Source organism: Callithrix jacchus, chromosome 9, assembly GCF_049354715.1.
Source record: "Callithrix jacchus isolate 240 chromosome 9, calJac240_pri, whole genome shotgun sequence".
In the NCBI taxonomy this organism is placed as follows: Eukaryota; Metazoa; Chordata; class Mammalia; order Primates; family Cebidae; genus Callithrix; species Callithrix jacchus.
This window is the reverse complement of record NC_133510.1, coordinates 126,375,964-126,397,636: the sequence shown is the minus strand read 5'-3', so window position 1 is coordinate 126,397,636 and position 21,673 is coordinate 126,375,964. Positions and strand designations below refer to the sequence as shown.

Genomic DNA, 21,673 nt, shown 5'->3' with positions numbered 1-21,673 from the left:
AAGCCCTATAGCACTGTGTTGCTAGTTTTACCCTAGAAAAGCCCTTTAGTACTATATTGGTAGCTCTACAAAAGCCATTCAGTACAGTGTTGTTAGTTTTTTGTTTGTTTGTTTTGTTTTGTTTTTTGAGACAGAGTTTTTCTCTGTCCCCCAGGCTGGAGTGCAGTGGCTCAATCTTGGCTCACTGCAACCTTTGCCTCCCGGGTTCAAATGATTCTCCAGGTTCAAGCGATTCTCCTGCCTCAGCCTCCTGAGTAGCTGGGATTAGAGGCATGTGCCACCATGCCCGACTAATTTTTTTGTATTTTTAGTAGAAATGGGGTTTTAGCACGTTGACTAGGCTGGTCTTTAACTCCTGACCTCAGGTGATCCGCCCGCTTCAGCCTCCCAAAGTGCTGGGACTACAGGTGTGAGCCGCCGGTTAGTTCTGTTCTAGAAAATCCATTCAGTCCTGTTTTAGAGAAGTCATTTAGTACTGTATTGGTAGTTCTGTTTTAGAAAAGCCCTTTAGTTTAGTACTGTGTTGGTAGTTCTATTCTTTTGACTCTCTGTGCAATCAAAGATGGTATATCCTTTCTTGGTATGACAGCAGAAAAACATTTGGAGACTGGGTAAAAATTGCTTTTTCTCGTTGGGATAGATTGGCATAAAGAATGTTTTCATACACATTAGTTTATTTTCTTCTGTTTTGACCAAGATTACAGCTCTTTTTATGCAGACTTCCACTTCTAATAAACTTTGGGCTTGTGGTTATGTACTCAGTGGGTTCGCTGGTTTTTTTGCTGTGCTTTGTGATTGTGGCTCAGTATATGCCATGTAGCCCCATGATGCTGCCTCTGCTGGACATTAGACTCACCTGAGGAGATTTAAAAATCTACTTCTGGTTTCCAAGCCCAGGTGCTGACCTGTGTGTTGGGACTTTTAATCAGGTGATACTGATGTGCAGTAGAGTCTAGGAGCCGCTGGTCAATTAGGGCACCACCTAATTTTCCTTCTCTGTTCAGTGGAGAATCAGACCAGCTGCCCATGGTCTGGCCTTGCCTGAGAAATGCCCTTCTGGTAGCGTCTTCTCCATCTTGTGATTATAGGGCAGAAAGCGGAGGCTGTGAGGAGGCAGTGATTCCCTCAGAGTCTTTCTTTGATCATCCCTGGACAAGTTTTAGTTTTCCTTTTGTTGGGTAATTGAAATATTTGGTATTAAATCACTAGGGAAAATCAAGTTTCTTTGATATTTCTGAGCCCTAAATGATTTTGAGCTCATGGTGGTTGGTCCCTGAAATGCATTTCTTACTTGCATGATTCTGGATTCACAAAAGTTAGAACTTTACTTTTTATTTAGTCTTTTTTCTTGTCTTACTGGTTTCAGTTTCAGTCTAAAGCAGAGAATTCTTGTTATCAGGATTATCTTCTGATCCAATTTTCTTTTTATACAATGGTGGTTTATTTTGTGTAAATAGCAGCTTTGAAGTAATTTTGAAATTGCATGTTGTTTAGCAAAAGGGTTCTCCAGGGCTTGAGTTGCTCTTTGTTTCCTTGGTTCTTTGTCTTGGACAGACTCTCCCATTTCACAGGCCAAGGGGCTTCTGTGGTGGTTTTTCAGATGGGCTAATAGACGGTTACTAAAACTCATTGAGGTCCTTGTGCTAAGCTTAGTCTGGCTTCTTGGGCTAAGAGGGTTTATATTTAGAAGGGCTTTTCATTGCATCCTACTTTTATTTTTCATTAAAAGCTGGGCCTGTTTTCTTTAGTGGATGCCTTGTTTGCCCAGAAGAGTGCAGCAGGCAGCTTTGTAAGGTAAGCCCCTGCCAGCCCACTGTGTGTGTGCCACAGCCAAGTGCACTGAATTTGCACCTCAGAATCCAGACGAGGACAAAATATTTTACTTGGGATTATTTGACTTGGACTTTTCAGTCACCTTCTCTTGGTCTTAAGTACTGAGACAAATTCAAACAGGGAGGAGTTAGTTTTCTAAGAGGCAAAAGATGACTTTGGAATTTGTTTCTTGATGAGAAAGAAAATAAGTGGTACCTTATAAGGTTGATGGGTTAATCCCCCTTCTTGGTAGGTAGTATTATCTCAGTGTGCTTTTACTTTGGCAGTGGGTTCATGGATGGTTACATACTCTTTACAGGAATTGAAAGTTTGATAAGGAATCTGATAAGATAAATTGATAGAAATGTTCTCATTGCATATCTCTGTTTGGAAAGATATATTTCTTCTGACAGTGCCAGAGATGTTGTAAGGAGGGATTTGCTCAGATTTTTTACTAGAATTAATAAGTAAGCAGCGACTAGTAACCAATTGTTTGTATATAGGAAGTAGTCTACTTAAGGTTCATATTATTGATTTATGGTTTCTAAAGTTAATCTGATTTATTGTAATTATAATGATAAAAATGAATTGCTAGAGCTTTTACATTAATTTTTATATTAATGCCTTTAATTCTAGGCACCTCAAATTCGTTTTGGAAGTAAATGGCAAATACATTTTATATTTGAACTCACGAAATAATACCTGCCCCCATTTTTCTTCCAGCTCTACAGAGAACCGAAATAAACTTGTAAATTCCACAGGCAAAAAAAAAAAAATTCAACAGTGAATATTTCACAGTAAATTCCTCTCAGCATTCTTGTAACCGTGGGGAAACCAGGCTTTTTTTTTTTTTTGAAACAGGGTCTTGCTCTGTTGCTCAGGCTGGAGTGCAGTGGCGAGATCTCGGCTCACTGCAACCTCCCCCTCCTGGGTTTCAAGCAATTCTCCTGTCTCAGCCTCCCGAGTAGCTGTGATTATAGGTACCCACCATCGCACCCAGCTAATTTTTGTATTTTTAGCAGAGATGGAATTTTGTCATCTTGGACAGGCTGTTCTGGAACTCCTCACATCGTGATCCACCCACCTTGGCTTCCCAAAGTGCTGGGATTACAGGTGTGAGCCACTGCACCTGGCCCGGGTTTCTTCTTGTGAACCCTCTGAAAGTTTCTCTACACCTGGTTTGATGCCCGCTCTCATTCCCTGAGTCAGCAGTTTGTGCCTAATGACTTTTAAGCTGTCAACCAATAGTCTTCTTTCTTCTAGTCTGATTTTGCTGCTGCTACACATCCTCGTGCTTTTTACCTCAGTAAAGCAGATGAAACTCCAAATGCTTGGATGTCTGATTCAGGAACAGGTATGACACTCAAATCTTTATTTTTTTAACCTAAACTACCTCAGAGGAAGGTACTTAGATTTGTAGAGTTATTTTTAAAAAACAATTTGCCTGCATTTCTCCTTATAGGATGATGCTGCATAGTAGTATGGTTTTGTTAATCTATGATATGGTGTGGTGTTCTCCGGTAGCACCCTTACCTTTGTTTGTTTTGTTTGTTGAGACAGCGTCTCACTCTGTGGCCCAGGCTGGGATGCAGTGGTGCAATCATGGCTCACTGTAGCCTCATCCTCCCATGCTCACTTGATCTTCCCACCTCAGCTTCCCAAGAATAGTTGGGACAACAGGCAGTGCCAACACACCTGGCTAATTCTTGTATTTTTTTTGTGGAGACAGGGTTTTGCCATGTTGCTCCAGCTGGTCTTGAACTCCTGGGCTCAAGCAATCCACCTGCCTCAGTTTCTTAAAGTGCTTCAGCCATCATCACGCCTAGCCACCTTTCTTTCTTGTCTAATTTGTGTTATAAGATCTGTAAAGAGGATGATGAATTACTTTTGCAATTACTTTGAACAGCTGTAAAAATGATTAACCTTTTCCAGGTAGTCCAAAATGAATTAAATTCAAACCCTTTGAGCCATTCTTTATACCCTACGGTGAGTTTATTCAAGTCTTAATGACTTTATATACAGATTGTTTCATATCCCACATCCAATTCATCAGGATAAATTAGCTTTGCCTTATAAAACTTTCTTTTTCTTTTTCCCCTCTGAGATGGTGTCTCGCCCTGTTTCCAGGCTGGAGTGTAATGGTGCGATCTTGGCTTATTGCAGTCTCTGCCTCCTGGGTTCAAGTGATTCTCCTGCTTCAGCCTCCTGAGTAGCTTGGACTATAGGCACACACCACCACACCTGGCTAATTTTTTGTATTTTAGTAGAGGCGGGATTTTACCATGTTGGCCAGAATGGTCTTGATCTCCTGACCTTGTGATCCGCCTACCTCAGCCTCCCAAAGTGCTGGGATTACCTCCGTGCCCGGCCACCTTATAAAACTTTCTAGAACCCCACCACTTCTAAAAAACAACAACAACAAAAAACAAAAAAAGAAATTGTATATTTTAAAATACATTTTAAGGCCAGGACTGGTAGCTCACACCTATAATCCTTGCACTTTGAGAGGCTGAGAAGGGTGGATTGCTTGAGCTCAGGAGCTCAAGACCAGTCTGGACAACATGGCAAAGCCCTGTCTCTACTTAAAATACAAAAAAATTTAGAGGGCTTGGTGGTATGTGCCTGTAGTCCCAGTTTCTTGCAGGGCTAAGGCAGGATGATGGCTTGAACCCGGAAGGTCGAGACTCCAGTGAGCTGGGCAAGGCACAGTGGCCCATGCCTGTAATTCCAGAGCTTTGGGATGCCAAGGGGGGCGGATCACTTGAGGTTTGGAATTCCAGACCAGCCTGGCCAACATGATGAAACTCCGTCTCTACTAAAAATGTAAAACTTAGCTGCGTGTGGTGGTACATGCCCGTAACCCTAGCTACTCGGGAGGTTGAGGCAGGAGAATCACTTGAACCTGGGATGCGCAGTTTGCAGTGAGCCGAGATTGCGCCATTGCACTCCAGCCTGGGCAACAGAGTGAGACACTGTCTCAGGAAAAAAAAAAAAGAGACTACAGTGAGCTGAGATGGTACCACTGTACTCCAGCCTGGGTGACAAAGTGAGACCCTGTCTCAAATAAAAAATAAAAAAATATATTTTAATTAATTGTTTTTTTCCAAGACAGAGTCTTACTTTGTCGCCCAGGTTGGAGTACAGTGGCGTGATCTTGGCTAACTGCAACCTCTGCCTACTGGGTTCAAGTGATTCTCCTGCCTCAGCCTCCCGAGTAGCTGGGATTGCAGGTGTGCCACCATGTCCAGCTAATTTTTGTATTTTTTAGTAGAGATGGGGTTTTACCATGTCGGCCAGGCTGGTGTCGAGCTCCTGACCTCATGATCTGCCTGCCTTAGACTCCCAAAGTGCTGGGATTACAGGCATGAGCCACCGTGCCCAGCCTATTTTTTTTTTTGGTGGGGGAGGGAAGTGTCTGACTCTTATCACCCAGGCTGGAGTGCAGTGGTGGCATCTTAGTTCACTGCAACCTCTGTCTCCTGGGTTTGAGCAATTCTCATGCCTCAGCCTTCTAAGTAGGTGGAGTTAGAGGTGTGTGCTACCACACTTGGCTAATTTTTGGATTTTTTTTTTTTTTTTTTTTTGAGACGGAGTCTCTGTCACCTATGTTGGAGGACATGGCGCAATCTTGGCTCACTGCAACCTTTACCTCCTAGGTTCTAGCAATTCTCCTGCCTCAGCCTCCTGAGTAGATGGGATTACAAGCGTGCACCACCCACACCCGGCTAATTGTGAATTTTTAGTAGAGACAGGGTTTCATCCTGTTGGTCAGGCTGGTCTCAAACTCCTGACCTTGTAATCTACCCACCTCGGCGTTCCAAAGTGCTGGGATTACAGGTGTGAGCCACTGCACCTGGCCAATTTTTAGATTTTTAGTACGGACAGGGTTTCACTGTGTTGGCCAGGCTGGTCTCAAACTCCTGATTTTAGGTAATCTGCTTGCTTCAGCCTCCCAAAGTGCTGGAATTACAGGTGTGAACCAGCATGCCCTGCCAAAAATATATATTTTAAATTGTACCAACTCATCTTGACTTTCTATATTTCAGTTTTAAACATTTGCATCCAGTTAGGACACTTACATAATAAGGACTTTGGATAACTTTTTTATCAAAATTCAAATTACTGTAACCCAAAATTAGTTTATTTCCATATTTAATTTCCTTTAGGTAGAAATAAGTTATTCTATAAAGCATTTTTGTTTTTTCCTAACTCTCCTATTCTGTGTTTGTGCACATCAGGATTGACTTACTGGAAACTAGAGGAAAAGGATACATACCACTCTTTGCCTGAAACTATAGAGAAGACGTTTGTATCACTGTCTTCCACAGATGTTTCACCAAACCAGGTAATTTAAAAACACATTGTTGGCGGGGTGCGGTGGCCCACACCTGTAATCCCAGCACTCTGGGAGGCCGAGGCAGGCAGATAATCTGAGGTCATGAGTTCGAGACCAGCCTGGCTAACATGGTGAAACCCCGTTTCTACTAAAAATACAAAAAAATTAGCTAGGTGTACACTTGTAATCCTAGCTACTTGGGAGGCTGAAGCAGGAGAATCACTTGAACTTGGGAGGTGGTGGTTGCAGTGAGCCAAGATTGCACCATTGCACTCCAGCTTGGGCAACAAGAGTGAAACTCTGTCTCAAAGATAAAACTCTTTGTGTTTGTGTTTGCAATTTTTGCTAAGTACTCCAGTATAAATTTTATTTTGAACTTCTGAAATTCTGGAAAAAGCATGGGGTTTAGAATCATACTCACTTGTTTTCAAATTCAGTCTGTCATTTATTCCTTATGTAATCTTAGCAATGCTTCTTAAAAGTCGAATTAAAGGCTGGGTGCCATGGCTCAAGCCTGTAATCGCAGCACTTTGGGAGGCTGAGGCAGGTGGATCACCTGAGGTTGAGAGTTCGAGACCAGCCTGGCCAACATGGCAAAACCCAGTCTCTACTAAAAATGTAAAAATTAGCTGGGTGTGGTGGCATGGACTTGTAATCCCAGCTACTCAGGAGGATGAGGCAGGAGAATCACTTGAACCCAGGAGGTGGAGATTGCAGTGAGCCAAGATTGCGCTACTGCACTCTAGCCTGGGTGACAGAGTGAGACTCCGTCTCAGCAACAACAACAAAAAAGTAGAATTGGAACATCCAAGATGGCTGATCTATAACAGCTCGGGATTGCAGCTCTCAGTCAAAGCGCAGAGAACTAGAGGACACCACACTTTCAGACAGATTCTGGTCGCTCATGGAGCAGAAGATCCCCAGTGGAGGAGCCACACGGGTCGCCAGCGTGACTCTTGTAGCCGGCACAGCGGTTTCGCCGGCACCTCGGCACGGCAGCTCTCGGAGCAGAGTAAACAGGGCTGGCTCCCCTTCTGACCGAAGTTTGGAGCCAGGGGAAGGCAGACTCACCCATTACAGACACAAGAAGGAAGCCAGACAGGAGAATCCTGGGCAGAAAAGCACCATCAGTCTTAACATCGCCGTTCTGGCCCTGAGAACTAACAACTTGGATGTCCAATCAAGAGACCTAATCTGAAAGCTGGTAATTTCAAAGACGACAGGAGGATAAAATTACAATGATGGGAAGAAACCAGTGTAAAAAGGCTGAGAATACTCAAAATCAGAACGCCTCTCCCTCTAAAGATGATCACAGTTCCACATCAACAATGGAACAAGGCTTGATGGAGAACGAGCGCATCCCAATGCTAGAATCACGCTTCAGGGAATGGATAATAACAAACTTCGGTGAGTTAAAAGAACATGTTGTAGCCCAACGTAAAGAAACTAGGAACTTTGAAAAAAGGTTTGATGAAATCCTATTGAGAATAGACAACTTAGAGAGGAGTATGAATGAATTAATGGAACTGAAGAATACAATACAGGAACTCCGAGAAGTTTGCACAGGTTTAAACACTCGAATTGTTCAAGCAGAAGAAGGGATATCAGAGGTCAAAGTCCAACTTAATGAAATAAAACACGAAGAAAAGATTAGAGAAAAAAGGATAAAAAGGAACGAGCAAAGTCTCCAAGAAATGTGGGACTATATGAAAAGATCAAATTTACGTTTGATAGGTGTACCTGAATGCGACGGAGAGAATGAATCCAAGCTGGAAAATACCCTACAGGATATTATTCAGGAAAATTTTCCTGAACTAGCAAAGCAGGTCAATATTCAACCCCAGGTAATACAGAGAACACCACAAAGATATTCCTCAAGAAGAGCAACCCCAAGGCACATAATCGTTAGATTCACCAGGGTTGAAACGAAGGAGGAAATACTAAGGGCAGCCAGAGAGAAAGGTCAGGTTACCCATAAAGGCAAGCCTATCAGACTTACAGCAGATCTCTCAGCAGAAACTCTACAAGCCAGAAGAGAGTGGGGGCTAATATTCAACATCCTCAAAGAACAGAACCTTCAGCCCAGAATTTCATATCCAGCCAAACTAAGCTTCACAACTGAAGGAAAAATAAAATCTTTTATGAACAAGCAAGTACTCAGAGATTTTATTACCACCAGGCCTGCTTTACAAGAGCTTCTGAAAGAGGCATTACACACAGAAAGAAACAACCAGTATTAGCCTTTCTAAAAATATACCAAAAAGTAAAGAGCACCAACATAAAGAAGAACTTACATCAACGAATGGATAAAACAGCCAGTTAACATCAAATGGCAGTAACCCTCAATTTAAATCAACTAAATCCCCCAATCAAAAGACACAGCCAAAACCCAATGGCATGTTACATCCAGACCCGTTTCACATGCAGGGATACACAAAGACTCAAAACAAAGGAATGGAGAAAGATTTACCAACCAAATGGAGAGCAAAAATAAATAAATAAATAAATAAATAAATAAATAAATAAAAAGCAGGAGTTGCAATTCTCGTATCGGATAAAATAGATTTTAAAGCAACAAAGATATAGTGGTAAAAGGATCAATACAACAACAAGAGCTAACTATCCTAACACCCAGATACCTAGAGACTTGGATTCAATGAGACAGAAAATTAATAAGGATATCAAGGACTTGAACTCAGATCCAGAACAAGTAAACTTAATAAATATTTCTAGAGCTCTCCACTTCAAATACACAAAATATACATTCTTGTCAATACCACATCACACCTACTCATAGGTTTAAATGAAACATTGATTGGTCATTATTATACCCATTTTTTTTTTTTTCAGAATAAAGCAATATTTCCATTCACCCTCCCTCTCTTTCTTCCTCTTCCTTTCTCTCCTTTACTCATTTTTTTTTTCTTTCCTTCTCTCAAAAAAAGATCTCAACGTGTAAACCTCTAGATCCAGGTCGGCAATGTCTCTCTTATTGCTTGAATTCCTTCCCTTCCGTCACTCCCCCCCGCCCCCCGCTTCCTCCCTTCCTTCCTTCATCCCTTCCTTCCTCCCTCCCTTCCTCCTCCCCTCCCTTCCTGCCTTCCTCCCTTCCTCCTTCCCTACCCCCCCCCCAAAAAAAAAGTAGAATTAAAAATTCCACTTTTAAAAAATTCTGGCTGGTTTGGGCTGGGGGTGGTAGCTTACACATATAACCCCAGTACTTTGGGAGGCTGAGGTGAGAGGATCACTTGAGCCCTGGAGGTCACACCATTGCACTCCAGTCTGGGGGACAGAGTAAGACCCTATCTCAAAAAGGAAAAAAAAAAGCTAGTTAGTGTTTTGTGAAATTAAATGGATTGTGCCTACTCTTTTATATGTAATAGGTCCTCAGATTTCTTTTCCTTTTCCTGGGTGTTGAATTTTCATTCACCTCCATTCGTTTTCATTTGTTACATGACCCATTTGCAGCATAGTTATGAGCAACTTAGTTTGCTGTATTTTGTTTTTTATGACGAGGTTTTACCATGTTGGCCAGGATGGTCTCAAACTCCTGACCTCAGGTGATCCACCTGCCTTGGCCTCCCAAAGTGCTGGGATTAGAGATGTGAGCCACTGCGCCCAGCCATGTTTTCTTTTTTTTAGATGGAGTCTTGCTCTGTTGCCAGGCTGGAGTGCAGTGGTGTGACCTTGGCTCACTGCAACCTCCGCCTCCTGGGTTCAAGTGATTCTCCTGCCTCAGCCTCCCGAGTAGCTGGGACTACAGGCACCTGCCACCATGCCTGGCCAATTTTTGTATTTTTTTTTTAGACATGGGGGTTTCATCGTGTTGGCCAGGCTGGTCTTGAATTTCTGACCTGAGGTGATCTGTCCACCTTGGCCTCCCAGAGTGCTGGGATTACAGGTGTGAGCCACTGGGCCTGTCCTTCACTTTTGTATTTTGATCAGGCAATGAGAGAGTAACTGGGGAAAAGGAGAGATACTATTAAAGTAACCAAGAGACATAGAAATGAACAACATGTACAGACAGACGGGGCAATGTACTTGTAAGCGTCGGAGTTTCAGAGAGTGACAGAAACCAATGTTCCATACCTCATGAAAGGAACAAAAAGACACAGGTCAACACAGAGAAATGAAGCCTGAGGGAGGTAAGATTATAGGGGGCATGGCAGGCTTAGTAAGCTTTGCAGTTGCAGGGCTCAGAATATTACCCCATCTTGAATATCAGTAAGTGAATACTGTAGTTGTTGAACACTGCATTCTGTTGACTCTAAGGTATTGTCAACTTTAAGGCTTCCTATTTCATGTTCTACCAAAATTTATAAATTAGACTGATACAATGCTTTTTTGCCACTTTAAAATTTATATTTTGTTCTTATGGAAAATCTTTAGGCTTAAACATAGGTTTTATTATGTATTGATAATTTTTAATAGAGACTGGGTTTTTGCTAAGTTGCCTAGGCTGGTCTCAAACTCCTGGGCTCAAGTGGTTCCCCTGCCTTGGTCTCCCAAAGTGCTGAGATTACAGGTATGAGCCACTGTGCCTGGTCTATTATGTAACTCTTATACATACTTTAAAAAGGAAAACATAAGTGAAATAAAAGTGGCTAAAATTCTTTCCTTCTCAGAGGGTTATACTTCTCTTTTTTTCTCTCTTTTTTTTTTTGAGGTGGAGTCTCCCTCTGTTGCCAGGCTGGAGTGCAATGGCGTGATCTTGGCTCACTACAACCTATGACTCCCTGATTCAAGCAATTCTCCTGCCTCAGCCTCCCAGTTAGCTGGGATTACAGGCACTCACCACCATGCCCAGCTAATTTTTGTACTTTTAGTAGAGACGGGGTTTCACCATTTTGGCCAGGATGGTCTCAATCTTCTGACCTCATGATCTGCCAGCCTTGGTCTCCTAAAGTGCTGGGATTATAATCGTGAGCCACTGTGCCCAGCCATTTATCTCTCTCTTTATTTTTTACCTTGAGACAGGGTCTGTAACTCTTGTCCAGCTGGAGTGTATAGCAGCTCAATCATAAATCACTGCAGACTTGACCTCCTGGGCTTAAGTGATCCTCTTGTCTCATCCTCCTGAGTAGCTGGGACTACAGTTGTGTGCAATGACACCTGGCTCTTTTTTTTTTAATGTTTTTTAGTAGAGATAAGGTTGCCCAGGCTGGTCTCTCAAACTCCTGGATTCCAGCAATCCTCCTGCTTCAGCCTCCCAAAGTGCTGGGATTACAAACATGAACTACTATGTCTGGCCACTCACTCTTTTCACCTTGGTGTTAGTTTCTGTGTTTTCCCACCTAATCTTCCTTTAGGTCACCAATAGCATTGGTGATTCTGTATTTTTAAAAAAATTTTTTTGTTTTTGTAATTTTTTTTTTTTTAAATGAGAGAGGATTTCTCCATGTTGGCCAGGCTGGTCTCAAACTCCTGACCTCAGGTGATCCACCCTCCTTGGGCTCCCAAAGTGCTGGGATTACAGGCGTGAGCCACCGTGCCCGGCCATGCATTTCTTTAAAAAGAATGGAAAGGCCTTTCTGCTTTGTACCTGGCTTAGTAGTGTGTAGAACTATGGTGCTTTGGACTCCCATGTGGAAAATGTTGTTAAATGTGTCTGATTCACTCTTTTCTTAGGTACTGGTGTTCAGGAGTTTCATTGTAGTGTCTAGGTTTGTCTTCCAAGCTGCTGACACCTCTTTGGCTAATTTTGATGGTTTTGAGCTTATGAGCAGGGAATGACAGTGTCACAACCACTACTTGGCCCAAAGCAATTACAAGGTACCATTAATTACAAGAGGCGTTTTTTTTTTTTTGAGACGCAGTCTCGCACTGTTGCCCAGGTTGTAGCTCAGTGGCGTGATCTTGGCTCACTGCAATCTCCGCCTCCTGGGTTCAAGTGATTCTCCTACCTCAGCCTCCCAAGTAGCTGGGACTACAGGTGTGCGCCACCATGTCCAGCTGATTTTTTTGTATTTTTAGTAGAGACGGGGTTTCACTGTGTTGGCCATGATGGTATTGATCTCCTGACCTCGTGATCTGCCTGCCTTGGCCTCCCGAAGTGCTGGTATTGCAGGCGTGAGCCACCTCGCCAGTCATAAGAGGCATTTTTACTTGAGAGATGTTAACATGACAAGAGCATGATAAAAGTGGTGAAAAGTGGTACTATCTATTCCCATGAGCTTTGAATAGAATAACTCCAGCTACTCCCCAAGGCCACCAGGCTGTGGCCATAGTGGAATACTGCTACTTGTCACAGGCTTTAGGACTTGAAAAGGCTTCTTTAGGTTGTTGGCATGTAAGGAATGAATTCTATAGCAGGATTATGGAATTGTAGTTCCTGTTTTTTGAGACAGAGTCTCATTCTGTGTTTTTTTTTTTTTGGTGCTCAGTAGATGTTTATTATTTATTTATTTATTGCATTTTAGGTTTTGGGGTACATGTGAAGAACATGCAAGATTGTTTCATAGGTACACACATGGCAGTGTGATTTGCTGCCTCCTCCCCTTCACCTATATCTGGCATTTCTCCCCATGCTATCTCTCCCCAGCTCCCCACCCCCTGCTGTTCCTCCCCTATTTCCCCCTGACAGACCCCAGTGTGTGATGCTCCCCTCCCTGTGTCCGTGTGTTCTCATTGTTCAATACCCGCCTATGAGTGAGAACATGCAGTGTTTGATTTTCTGTTCTTGTGTCAGTTTGCTGAGAATGATGGTTTCCAGGTTCATCCATGTCCCTACAAAGGACACAAACTCATCCTTTTTGATGGCTGCATAATATTCCTTGGTGTATATGTGCCACATTTTCCCTGTCCAGTCTATCATTGATGGGCATTTGGGTTGGTTCCAGGTCTTTGCTATTGTAAACAGTGCCACAGTGAACATTCGTGTGCATGTGTCCTTATAATAGAACAATTTATAATCCTTTCGATATATACCCAGTAAGAGGATTGCTAGGTCAAATGGAATTTCTATTTCAAGGTCCTTGAGGAATCGCCACACTGTCTTCCACAATGGTTGAACTAATTTATACTCCCACCAACAGTGTAAAAGTGTTTCTATTTCTCCACATCCTCTTGAGCATCTGTTGTCTCCAGATTTTTTAATGATCGCCATTCTAACTAGCATGAGATGGTATCTCAATGTAGTTTTGATTTGCATTTCTGTAATGACCAGTGATGATGAGCATTTTTTTATATGTTTGCTGGCCTCATGTATGTCTTCTTTTGTAAAGTGTCTGTTCATATCCTTTGCCCACTTTTGAATGGGATTTTTTCTTATAAATCTGTTTTAATTCTTTGTAAATTCTGGATATCAGCCTTTTGTCAGATGGGTAGACTGCAAAAATTTTTTCCCATTCTGTTGGTTGCTGATTCACTCTAATGACTGTTTCTTTTGCCTTGCAGAAGCTGTGGAGTTTGATTAGGTTCCATTTGTCTATTTTGGCTTTTGTTGCCAATGCTTTTGGTGTTTTGGTCATGAAGTCCTTGCCTATGCCTATGTCCTGAATGTTTTTGCCTAGATTTTCTTCTAGGGTTTTTATAGTGTTAGGTCTTATGTTTAAGTCTTTAATCCATCTGGAGTTAATTTTAGTGTAAGGTGTCAGGAAGGGGTCCAGTTTCTGCTTTCTGCACATGGCTAGCCAGTTTTCCCAACACCATTTATTAAACAGGGAATCCTTTCCCCATTGCTTGTTTTTGTCAGGTTTGTCAAAGATCAGATGATTGTAGATATGTTGTGTTACTGCTGAAGCCTCTGTTCTGTTCCATTGGTCTGTATCTCTGTTTTGGTACCAGTACCATGCTGTTTTGATTACGGTAGCCTTGTAGTATAGTTTGAAGTCTGGTAGTGTGATGCCTCCTGCTTTGTTCTTTTTGCTTAGAATTGACTTGGCTCTGCGGGCTCTCTTTTGGTTCTATACGAAGTTTAAGGTGGTTTTTTCCAGTTCTGTGAAGAAGGTCATTGGTAGCTTGATGGGGATAGTGTTGAATCTGTAAATTACTTTGGGCAGTATGGCCATTTTCACGATATTGATTCTTCTTAACCACGAACATGGAATATTTCTTCATCTTTTTGTGTCCTCTCTTATTTCATTGAGCAGTAGTTTGTAGTTCTCTTTGAAGAGGTCCTTTACGTTCCTTGTTAGTTGTATTCCTAGGTATTTTATTCTCTTTGTAGCAATTGTGAATGGCAGTTCATTCTTGATTTGGCTCTCTTTAAGTCTGTTATTGGTGTATAGGAATGCTTGTGATTTTTGCACATTGATTTTGTGCAAAATCCTGAGACTTTGCTGAAGTTGCTTATCAGTTTCAGGAGATTTTGGGCTGAGACGATGGGGTCTTCTAGATATACAATCATGTCGGCTGCAAATAGAGACAATTTGACTTCCTCCTTTCCTATTTGAATACCGTTTATTTCTTTTTCTTGCCTGATTGCTCTGGCTAGAACTTCCAGTACTGTATTGAATAGGAGTGGTGAGAGAGGGCATCCTTGTCTACTGCCAGATTTCAAAGGGATTTGCTTCCAGTTTTTGCCCATTCAGTATGATATTGGCTGTTGGTTTGTTGTAAATAGCTTTTATTATTTTGAGATACGTTCAGTCAATACCTAGTTTATTGAGGGTTTTTAGCATTAAGGCTGTTGAATTTTGTCAAAGGCCTTCTCTGCATCAATTGAGATAATCTTGTGGTTTTTGTCTTTGGTTCTGTTTATGTGGTGAATTATGTTTGTAGACTTACGTATGTTGAACCAGCCTTGCATCCCTGGGATGAATCCTACTTGATCATGGTGGATAAGCATTTTGATGTGCTGTTGCAATCGGCTTGCCAGTATTTTATTGAAGATTTTTGCATCTATGTTCATCATGGATATTGGCCTGAAGTTTTCTTGCTGAGTCTCTGCCGGGTTGTGGTATCAGGATGATGTTGGTCTCATAAAATGATTTGGGAAGAATTCCCTCTTTTTTGATTGTTTGGAATCGTTTCAGAAGGAATGGTACCACCTCCTCTTTGTATGTCTGGTAGAATTCGGCTGTGAACCCATCTGGACCTGGGCTTTTTTTGTGTGGTAGGCTCTTAATTGCTGCCTCAACTTCAGACCTTGTTATTGGTCTATTCAGGGTTTCGACTTCTTCCTGGTTTAGGCTTGGGAGAATGGCAAGTGTCCAGGAATTTATCAATTTCGTCCAGGTTTACTAGTTTATGTGCATAGAGTTGTTTGTAATAATCTCTGATGATGGTTTGAATTTCTGTGGAATCTGTGGTGATATCTCCTTTATAATTTTTTATTGCATCTATTTGATTATTCTCTCTTTTCTTTTTTATTAATCTGGCTAGGGGTCTGTCTATTTTGTTTATCTTTTCGAAAAACCAGCTCCTGGATTTATTGATTTTTTTTAAAGGATTTTTTTGTGTCTCTATCTCCTTCAGTTCTGCTCTGATCTTAGTTATTTCTTGTCTTCTGCTAGGTTTTGAGTTTTTTTTATTTTGCTCGTCTAGCTCTTTCAGTTTTGATGGTTAGGGTGTCAATTCTAGATCTCTCCTTGCTTCTCATGTGGGCATGTATTGCTATATATTTTCTTCTAGAGACTGCTTTAAATGTGTCCCAGAGATTCTGGTATGTTGTGTCTTTGTTCTCGTTGGTTTCAAAGAACATCTTTATTTCTGCCTTCATTTCATTGTTTATCCAGTCAACATTCAAGAGCCAATTGTTCAGTTTTCATGAAGCTGTGCAGTTCTGAGTTAGTTTCTGAATTGCAAGTTCTAACTTGATTGCACTGTGGTCTGAGAGACTGTTATGATTTCTGTTCTTTTGCATTTGCTGAGGAGTGATTTACTTCCAATTATGTGGTCAGTTTTAGAGTAGGTATGATGTGATGCTGAGAAGAATGTATATTCTGTGGATTTGGGGTGGAGAGTTCTGTAAATGTCTATTAGGTTTGCTTGGTTCAGGTCTGAGTTCAAGTCCTGGATATCCTTGTTAATTTTCTTTCTCGTTGATCTGTCTAATATTGACAATGGGGTGTTAAAGTCTCCCATTATTATTGTGTGGGAGTCTAAGTCTCTTTGTAAGTCATTAAGAACTTGCCTTATGTATCTGGGTGCTCCTGTATTGGATGCATATATATTTAGGATTGTTAGCTCTTCTTTTTGCATTGATCCTTTTACCATTATGTAATGTCCTTCTTTGTCTCTTTTGATCTTTGTTGGTTTAAAGTCTATTTTATTAGAGACAATAATTGCAACTCCTTTTTTTTTGCTCTCCATTTGCTTGGTATATCTTCCTCCATCCCTTTATTTTGAGCCTTTGTGTATCCTTGCATGTGAGATGGGTTTCCTGGATATAGCATACTGATGGTTTTGGCTCTTTATCCAATTTGCCAGTCTGTGTCTTTTGATTGGGGCATTTAGCCCATTTACATTTAGGGTTAATATTGTTATTTGTGAATTTGATCCTGCCATTTTGATGCTAGCTGGCTGTTTTGCCCGTTAGTTGATGCAGTTTCTTCATTGCATTGATGCTTTTTACCATTTGGTATGTTTTTGGAGTAGCTTGTACTGGTTGTTCCTTTCTATGTTTCGTGCCTTTTTCAGGAGCTCTTGTAAAGCAGGCCCGATGGTGATGAAATACTTGCTTGTTCGCAAAGGATTTTATTTTTCCTTCACTTATGAAGCTTAGTTTCACTGGATATGAAATTCTGGGTTGAAAGTTCTTTTCTTTAAGGATGTTGAATATTGGCCCTCACTCTTCTGGCTTGTAGGGTTTCTGCTGAGAGATCTGCTGTGAGTCTGATGGGCTTCTGTTTGTGGGTAACCCGACCTTTCTCTCTGGCTGCCCTTAGCATTTTCTCCTTCATTTCAACCCTGGTGAATCTGACGATTATGTGCCTTGGGGTTGCTCTTCTTGAAGAATATCTTTGTGGTGTTCTCTGTATTTCCTGGTCTTGAGTATTGGCCTGCCTTGCTAGGTTGGGGAAGTTTTCCTGGATAATATCCTGAAGAGTATTTTCCAGCTTGGATTCATTCTCTCTGTCACATTCAGGTACACTATCAAACGTAGCTTAGGTCTTTTCACATAGTCCCATATTTCTTGGAGACTTTGTTCATTCCTTTTTACCCTTTTTTCTCTCATCTTGCCTTCTCGTTTTATTTCATTGAGTTGATCTTCGACCTCTGATATCTTTTCTTCGGCTTGGTCAATTCGCCTGTTGAAACTTGTGTATGCTTCGCGAAGTTCTCCTGTTGTGTTTTTCAGCTCCATCAATTCACTTATATTCCTCTCTAAGTTGTCTATTCTTGTTAGCATTTCGTCAAATCTTTTTTCAAGGTTCTTAGTTTCTTTGCATTGGGTTAGAACATGTTCTTTTAGCTCACAGAAGTTTCTTATTACCCACCTTCTGAAGCCTGATTCTGTCAATTCATCACACTCATTCTCCATCCAGCCTTGTTCCCTTGCTGGTGAGGAGTTGTGATCCCTTGTAGGAGGAGAGGCGTTCTGGTTTCAGGTGTTTTCATCCTTTTTGCACTGGTTTCTTCCCATCTTTGTGGATTTATCCACCTGTCGTCTTTGTAGTTGTTGACTTTCGGATTGGGTCTCTGAGTGGACGTCCAGTTTGTTGATGATGAAGTTATTTCTTTCTGTTTCTTGGTTTTCCTTCTAACAGTCTGGCTCCTCTGCTGTAGGACTGCTGAGGTCCACTCCAGGCCCTGCTTGCCTGGGGATCACCTGTAGTGGCTGCAGAACAGTAAGGGTTGCTACCAGTTTCTTCTTCTGCTATCTTTGTCCCAGAATGATGCCCACCAAATGTCAGTCTGATCAGTCCTTTATGAGGTGACTCTTTGGATATACGGGGGTCAGGGAGCTGCTTGAGGAGACAGTCTGTCCTTTATAGGAGCTCAAGTGCTGAGCTGTGAGCTCTGTTGTTCATTCAGAGCTGCTGGGCAGGTATGTTTAAGTCTGCTGCAGCAGAACTCATAAACCCCTTTTTTAATTTTTATTTTTCCCAGGTGCTCTGTCCCGGGGAGTTAGGGTTTTATTTATGAGTTTCCGTTGTGCTGCTACCTTTTTTTCAGGGCTGCCCAGCGAGGAGGCAGCCTAGTCACTGCGTGCCTGCAGAGGCTTTGCTGAGCTGCTGTGGGTTCTGCACAGCTGCTGTGTGAACTTCCCTGCAGTCCTGTTTATACGGGTATAGTCAGAACTGCCTTGGCAGTGGTGGTGCACCTCTGTAATGGCAGACTCTCTCTGTAATGGTGGGTTGCCTCAGCAATGGCGGACTTCCTCTGTAGTGGTGGACTGCCTTGGTAGTGGTGGACGCCCTTCCCCCACAGAGCTGGAACTTTCTGGGTTCAGCTGTGCTTGCTATGAAACTCAACCCAGGGCCTTTCCAATTGCTGTTTCTTTTGTGGGGGTGGGACCAGCTGAGCCTGATCACCTGGCTCCCTGCCTCAGAGCCTTTTTTTCAGTTGAACGGTCAACTCTCTCACAGGTGTTCCAGTCGCCTGTTGAAAAGGTGCCGGGATCTGTGTGATTTCCGGTGTGGTGACCCACTGTACCGGCTGAAACAGCCGCCCTGAGATTCTACTAAGAATTTCATTTTTTTGCCCAGGAATCTCCTGGCCTGGCTCCCTGTTTCATTCCCCTTTTTAATCAGATGAATGGATGACTCTGCCTTCCTGGAGCTCCACTCGCTGGCTAAAATGGCTCCCAGACCCGTGTATTTTGTATGGAGAACCACCGCGCTGGGGTGCTGGCAAAGCAGCCGTGCCAGCCAAACCAGCCGTGCTGGCAACCCGTGGGGCTCCTCCGCCTGGGAATCTCCTGGTCTGTGGGCAATAAAAATCCTTCTGGAAATGTGAGTGGCATCCACTCACCCTCCACGCTTTTGCTGGGAGCTGTAATTGTGAGCTGCTCCTAATCAGCCATCTTGGATCCCTCCTTCCTCATTCTGTTTTCAAAGCTGGAGTGTGAGTGCAGTGGTGAGATCTTGGCTCACTGCAACCTCCACCTCTCAGGTTCAAGCAATTCTTCTGCGTCAGCCTTCTGAGTAGCTGAGGTTACAGGCATGTGCCACCATGCCTGGCTTATTTTTGTGTATTTAGTAGAGCTGTAGAGATGGGGTTTCACCATATTGGCCAGGCTGGTGTCAAACTCCTGACCTCAAATGATCCACCTTCCTTGGCCTCCCAACGTGCTGGGATTACAGGTGTGAGCTGCTGCAGTATATTTTAAAGGTTTAGATTTAGCAAATTAATGCCTTTGAAGCACACATTCGCAAGCTAGTTATAAGATTTTTCAGAATGTATATTCATGGTGCTCTGAGCCTATATGGGGTCTAGAAATGGGATATGAATTTAAAGCTACATAATTAATGTGTTCTTTCAGGGTTTTCAGTGTATCTATTGTTGAATGTGTAATCTCATTTGTGGCAGTGTTCACAGGTTAAATTTGAGGCCCAAGGTTAATTGGTTCTCCTCTCACACCCTATAATATGTCCCACCTTGAAATAATTTAAGCCCGAAGTTTTAATGTTTAGAGCCTAAACCTCTGTGCAACATTTTTAGTGTAGTGTAGCCCTGATTTCAATTTTTAGAAATTAGGGTTGTATCTTCTGTGTTTTTTTTGTTTGTTTGTTTTTGAGACAGTCTTGCCCTGTTGTCCAGGCTGGAATGGAGTGCAGTGGTATGATCCCGGCTTACTACAGCCTCCACCTCCTGGATTCAAGTGATCTTCCCACTTCAGCCTTGCTGAATTTTTGTATTTTTTTAGTAGAGACGGGGTTTCACCATGTTGGCATGCTGGTCTTGAACTCCCGACCTTAGGTGATCTGCCTGCCTCAGCCTCTCAAAGTGCTGGGATTACAGGCGTGCAGCATCGTGTCCAGCTTAGGGTCATGTCTTCTTATTTTACTAATGAATAAAGGGACTAATTTCGACTTGGTCTTTGCCAAAAGGTCGAGAAGCGATAGGGGGGACTTATTTTCATTGGGTCACTTTGTGACACCTAGTTTTGGTTGGCCAACTCTTTAAACAAACATGATTATAAATATATAGATAAGTAACCCTGCCTCTTGGTGCTTTTTTTTTTTTTCAGTCATATGAAATTAGTTTGACCAGAAGTTTTCTCCTTCTATCATTCATTATGAAGTATTTGCTTATGTCAAAACTTGGTTCTTGGCTAGGCATGGTGGCTCATGCATGTACCTAGCACTTTGGGAAGCTGAGGTGGGAGGATTGCTTGAGCTCAGGAGTTGGAGACCACCCTGAGCAACATGGCAAGACCCCGTCTCTACAAAAAAATAGAAAAATTAGCTGGGCATGGTGGTGCATGCCTGTAGTCCCAGCAACTTGGGAGGCAGAGGCAGGAAGATCACCTTAGCCTGGGAGGTTGAGGCTGCAGTGAGCCATGATCACACCACTGCACTCTCACCTGGGCAACAGGATGAGACCCTGAATCAAAGAAACCCGCAAAACTTGGTTCTTATTTTCAGTGAGAGAACTACTAAGAATTTCATTATTTGGAAGTATTCATAGGCTGCTAAATAATTAATGTTCACGTTATCCCCTTAGTGTCTGTTGTTAGGAGATGCAAACATCTTTTCATTCTGAGGTAGACTCATCATACTAGGCAGTGACTTCCAACTTTGTATTATAAATCTGACAGTCTACAATTTGCTTAAAGTCTTTCAAAAATCTTTTTATGGTGCTTATTTTGATATCACTAATTTGTTTCATTATTGATAACACCATTTAATTTTGTTTCGTGTCTTTAAGTCTAATACTAGTAATGAGATGAAGCTACCATCACTGAAGGATATTTATTATAAAAAACAAAGGGAAAACAAGCAGTTACCTGAGAGGAATCTCACTTCTGCTTCCAACCCAAATCATCCACCAGAGGTAAAGTTGTCCACATTCTGCCGAGTGAACGTGAATGATGCTTCCTGACTCTTTTACCTCAAGCTTCATTTTCCCTAGGAGATTTAAAGCCTACTCACTTGAAAGCAAGCAAAGTAAAACCGAGTTCTGAGGGTGAGACTTCCCTTTGTCTTGTTTCTAGGTCCTGACTCTAGATCCTACGTTACACATGAAGCCAAAGCAGCAGATTTCAGGGATTCAACTCCACAGCCTTCCGAATGCCCTGGATGACAGAATATCCTTTTCCCCGGACTCTGTTCTAGAGCCTAGCATGTCTAGTCCCTCTGACATAGACTCATTTTCACAAGCAAGTAATGTCACTTCTCAGTTACCTGAATTCCCAAAATATCCTTCACACCCAAAATCTTCTCCTGTGGACTCTTGGAAAAATCAGACATTCCAAAATGAAAGTAGGACCAGTTCTACGTTTCCATCAGTATATACCATTACTAGTAATGATATCTCGGTCAACACTGTAGATGAAGAAAACACTGTCATGGTTGCTTCGGCCTCAGTCAGTCAGTCCCAGCTTCCAGGTACAGCCAACAGTGTCCCAGAATGCATTTCACTGACTTCCTTGGAAGATCCTGTGATATTGTCTAAGTATGTATTTCACTGAATGGC

The 21,673-nt window shown here is 42.2% G+C and overlaps 1 protein-coding gene across 36 annotated transcripts in view; it reads left to right on the top strand.

The window, feature by feature from the left end:
- MPHOSPH9 (M-phase phosphoprotein 9) overlaps window positions 1–21,673 on the top strand; it is an 84,351-nt gene that overhangs the window by 19,244 nt on the left and 43,434 nt on the right. For 22 of the 36 annotated variants that reach the window (XR_013522192.1, XR_013522201.1, XR_013522200.1 and 19 more), the window contains 4 exons: window positions 3,076–3,166; window positions 6,051–6,157; window positions 20,906–21,031; window positions 21,192–21,652. Coding sequence is in view for 17 of the 36 variants with exons in the window: in XM_078337609.1 (XP_078193735.1) it covers window positions 3,076–3,166; window positions 6,051–6,157; window positions 20,906–21,031; window positions 21,192–21,652 (785 nt within the window). In the remaining 19 variants the exon portion in view is untranslated. The remainder of the gene's footprint in view (window positions 1–3,075; window positions 3,167–6,050; window positions 6,158–20,905; window positions 21,032–21,191; window positions 21,653–21,673) is intronic. The other 14 variants (XR_013522204.1, XR_013522202.1, XR_013522203.1 and 11 more) reach the window with 1 other exon arrangement.